This window comes from Mangifera indica, chromosome 17 (genome assembly GCF_011075055.1).
Source record: "Mangifera indica cultivar Alphonso chromosome 17, CATAS_Mindica_2.1, whole genome shotgun sequence".
NCBI classification, from domain to species: Eukaryota; Viridiplantae; Streptophyta; class Magnoliopsida; order Sapindales; family Anacardiaceae; genus Mangifera; species Mangifera indica.
In genome coordinates, this window is record NC_058153.1 from 5,569,964 (window position 1) to 5,573,449 (window position 3,486).

Sequence of the window (3,486 nt, forward strand, 5' to 3'; positions counted from 1 at the left end):
ATTGATTTCTTTTTCCATGGTAACCCCAGAGGTAATTCTTTCACCAAAACAAGTTACTCTATAGATGTTTAATTAAAGAAAAGGTGATTAGTATGAACTAAGGAACCTCTAGTTTTTGAACCGACACCACATATTCTGAAGAGGGAAAGAGACAAACAACCTTCATGTGCCATTTTAATGGTGGCCCCTTCTGAATGGATTAACTCTAGCTAGCTGGGTCTCCATTCACAATACTTTTTCTGTTTAAACTGTTCAGAAAAAAGTAGCTGGCTATCGGCAGAATACGAATGTCTCAAACCCAATTAATCAGTCCTATCAAGTGATGAAGAAAACTGAAATATATTTGATTTATATGTCATAAATTATCCCTTTGAGCTAAAAGGTTCGTTCTCGACACTACTATCAGAGATAGTTTTGCTAATTATGAAATAATAATTAATGTCTCCATTGTGTGCCAAGTCTTGATTGAATCATTTTATTGAGAAAAGTTGCATGATAACAGTACTTGTTACATTCACGTATATATGTTTTTACATAAACAAACTTATGAGATTCTCACCTCATGTATTTTGTAAAGGTTTTTTCTTTTTTTAAATTACAATGGAGTGTAAAATTTTCCACTTTCTGCCTTTCCATTTTTGAAATTAAAAGAAGACTCTCTATTCATAGGTGTTGAAATAATAAAGGCTGCTCTTTTATTTTAGGTCTTAATCATTCATCACTTTATGAATACGCTTTTAGTCTTAAGTTGGGTAGTAATTCTAAGAGCCCGATATTAGGAATTCAGAGCCACCAAAACTTTTTGGTTATCTCTAGATTTAACGCTTATACGTAGTTTGTTTAATCGAAAGTTCTGGAGAGATTTGATTGTATAAGGATTCCCATAAATCCCAAATCAAGAAGTTGGTCTAATTTGAGTTTTATATATATATATATATATATATATAGTTATGATAATCAAACATAATTTTCAGAACACTGCAGTCAACCTTCACGTGTACACATAATTGGAAAAGAGAAAAATATTGCACATGAAAAATGAAAAAAGAAAGCCATTAAGCAAATTGATTTTAAGATTAATCAAAATGAGATAGAAAATAAATCTTTATTAATGCTCCCTTGTCAAAGACGTTAACCAATTGGTAAAACAAATGCAAACAAGCTCAACAAAAATAAATGGTGCAATATGCCAAGCATGACAATCCCGAGTGAGAGAGAGAGAGAGAGGAGGTTCGACATCTTCTCATGTCGATTTCATCCTTTGAAATCCTTCAATTCAGGAGACCTGCAAGTATCATCACATCCAATGAGTCAAGACGTCCTGGCATGAATATATAATAAACTCTTACTAAAATAACCTGCAAAAGGGCGATAAAAAGATAGAGTAATAAAGAGCAACAAAGCAATAAGCATCATTCGACAAGAAAAATAAAGATTTCTATGTATATTATTGGGTTTTCAGATATTTGTCTAGTTAAAATATTATCACAGCATTTTCTTGCTCTTTGCGAAATTATTGACCATTTGTGTCTCAACCGGTGATTAGACATTGTGTAGTTATAATATTTGACTGCTTCTCAGTTACTGAAAAGTTGATTCTCATGGTAAATATACTGACTGTGATTAAGCGAAAGAAGGAAGAAATTTCCGTTGCATTCAAATATTTTTAGTAAACTATGAGTGTAAAGTATACTTAACTCAGATCTAATGAGTGCAAGTGTAACCGGGTGGTGGAGTCTTCCCACAACTCACAAGGAGCTGAAGAGCAAGAGGAACGTATATGTTAAGGTTGAGAAGCTTTATTTTGAGTGTGGTGCACAAGCAGACTGCAGCTTCAAGCTCAACAAGCCCTTTAAGAACCGGGCAACACTGGTTAACAACTGGGTCACCAAGACCCACGTGAACTAATCCGCCAAGAAGATCTACACAAGCGCCCAATTTGAGGGTGTCAATAGGGCAAGTGGAAGGTTTAGTTCCCGGTGGTGATGGGCATGGCTTTCCACTTGGTGGCTTAGTCGTTGGGGGACCTGTAACTGAAGGGAGGTCAATGGGAGGCTTAATTGGTGGGACAGTCACTGGCGGCTTTACAATAGGGGGGAGAGTAATGGGGTCTTTTGGGTGCTTTCCCTTAGGCTTGTGCTGTGGCTTGCCGCAGGCGCCACATCCAAAGATAGGAATGGCTGAGGAAATGAAAAGCATGTAAATTAAGAGCACAGCCGAAATTTTGGAGTTCATTTTTTTTTTCTCTTCACTTTGTGTTGAGAAAACGAGAGAAATAGGCTTAGAATGGTAGAGTTTCGAAGGGAAAGGAGGCATTATATAGGTATAGTGAGGTGGGAAAATGAGGATTTAAAAAAAAAAAAAAACCACTTAAAGCACTTCACGTGAACGATGGTTGGGCTTTGCCAAACTCTGCTAGTTGGCAATATACCTTGCAATTGATGTATGCAATTTAGAGTTTTGCATAAGTTATGTTATAGTAATGGCAACAAAGATATGGTAAAAACCTTGTGTCTACTACAATGTAATATGAATAGAGTAAATAAAGAGTAAAAGAGACAAATTTTATAATATGATTTAGCCAAATGATCAAAAAAACACATGTCCATGGTGTAACTATGAACAATGCTTACAAGGTATATATCCTAAAGTGCATGTAGACAAGAGCGAGTGCATGTATTTATATGTGATTTTTTTTAGTCCTCACGGGTTCTCCTTTCTTATAGTGGTCATATGTATTTATAGGACTTGATAGAAGAAGTTGCACTTAAATATGAATATCAAGAAGTTCTTAATTCAAATATTATTATAAAGATCTATTGTTATTATAACTCAACTAAACGGGAATATTTACATTAACATAAATATCTTGATTGAAAAGGAGAAGAAAGTTTTCCCTCTTTGTCATGGAGAAGAATAGAAATATATTGAAGAGCATGTATATAAGAGCGAGTGTGTTTATCTATATTTGATTTTTTTTGAGTCCTCACCAATTCTCCTTTCTCATAGTGGTCATATATATTTATAGGACTTGACAGAAAAAGTTTCACTTAAATATGAATAGTAGGATGTTCCTAATTCAAATTACATTAACATAAATATCTTGATTGAGAAATAGAAGAAAGCTTTCCCTCATTGTCATGGAGTAGATAGAAATATCCCTTTAGAAAATTCTAAATAGATTTACTACTAAGTGAAAACCTTCTCTCTATTATGGGTTGGATGATCAATTTATGTTTTTTGGCATATGGTAGATAAGGGATGCTTTTGATCAATAATACTATGGCTAGTCACTATCTATGGTTGCTTAGACAAGCTTCCTCTAATAGATACTTCTCAGTGAGATATCCTATAGGTTGGGGAACACAAGGCTGATTAGAGGGTAAAAAGCTTCAATTAACGGTTGACAATAGTGAGGGGGCTTTTGGGCCCATACAAAAGATATTATGAGAGTTTAAGAGTCCTCTCATCGTGGTTGATAGTATT

General features: G+C 34.6%; 1 protein-coding gene across 1 annotated transcript; it reads right to left on the reverse strand.

Annotated features, from left to right (window-relative positions):
• Positions 1 to 1,086: 1,086 nt before the first annotated feature.
• LOC123200016 (36.4 kDa proline-rich protein) lies at positions 1,087 to 2,307 on the reverse strand. Its single transcript, XM_044615090.1, has 2 exons — positions 1,698 to 2,307; positions 1,087 to 1,285 (listed from the first exon to the last, which is right to left on the reverse strand). The coding sequence occupies exon 1, from the start codon at positions 2,233 to 2,235 to the stop codon at positions 1,705 to 1,707; it is 531 nt and encodes a 176-aa protein (XP_044471025.1). The 5' UTR covers positions 2,236 to 2,307; the 3' UTR covers positions 1,087 to 1,285; positions 1,698 to 1,704.
• Positions 2,308 to 3,486: the final 1,179 nt, after the last annotated feature.

Excerpts from the sequence above, each read along its gene's own strand:
- LOC123200016 (XM_044615090.1), bottom strand. The coding sequence starts at position 2,235 with ATGAACTCCAAAATTTCGGCTGTGCTCTTAATTTACATGCTTTTCATT.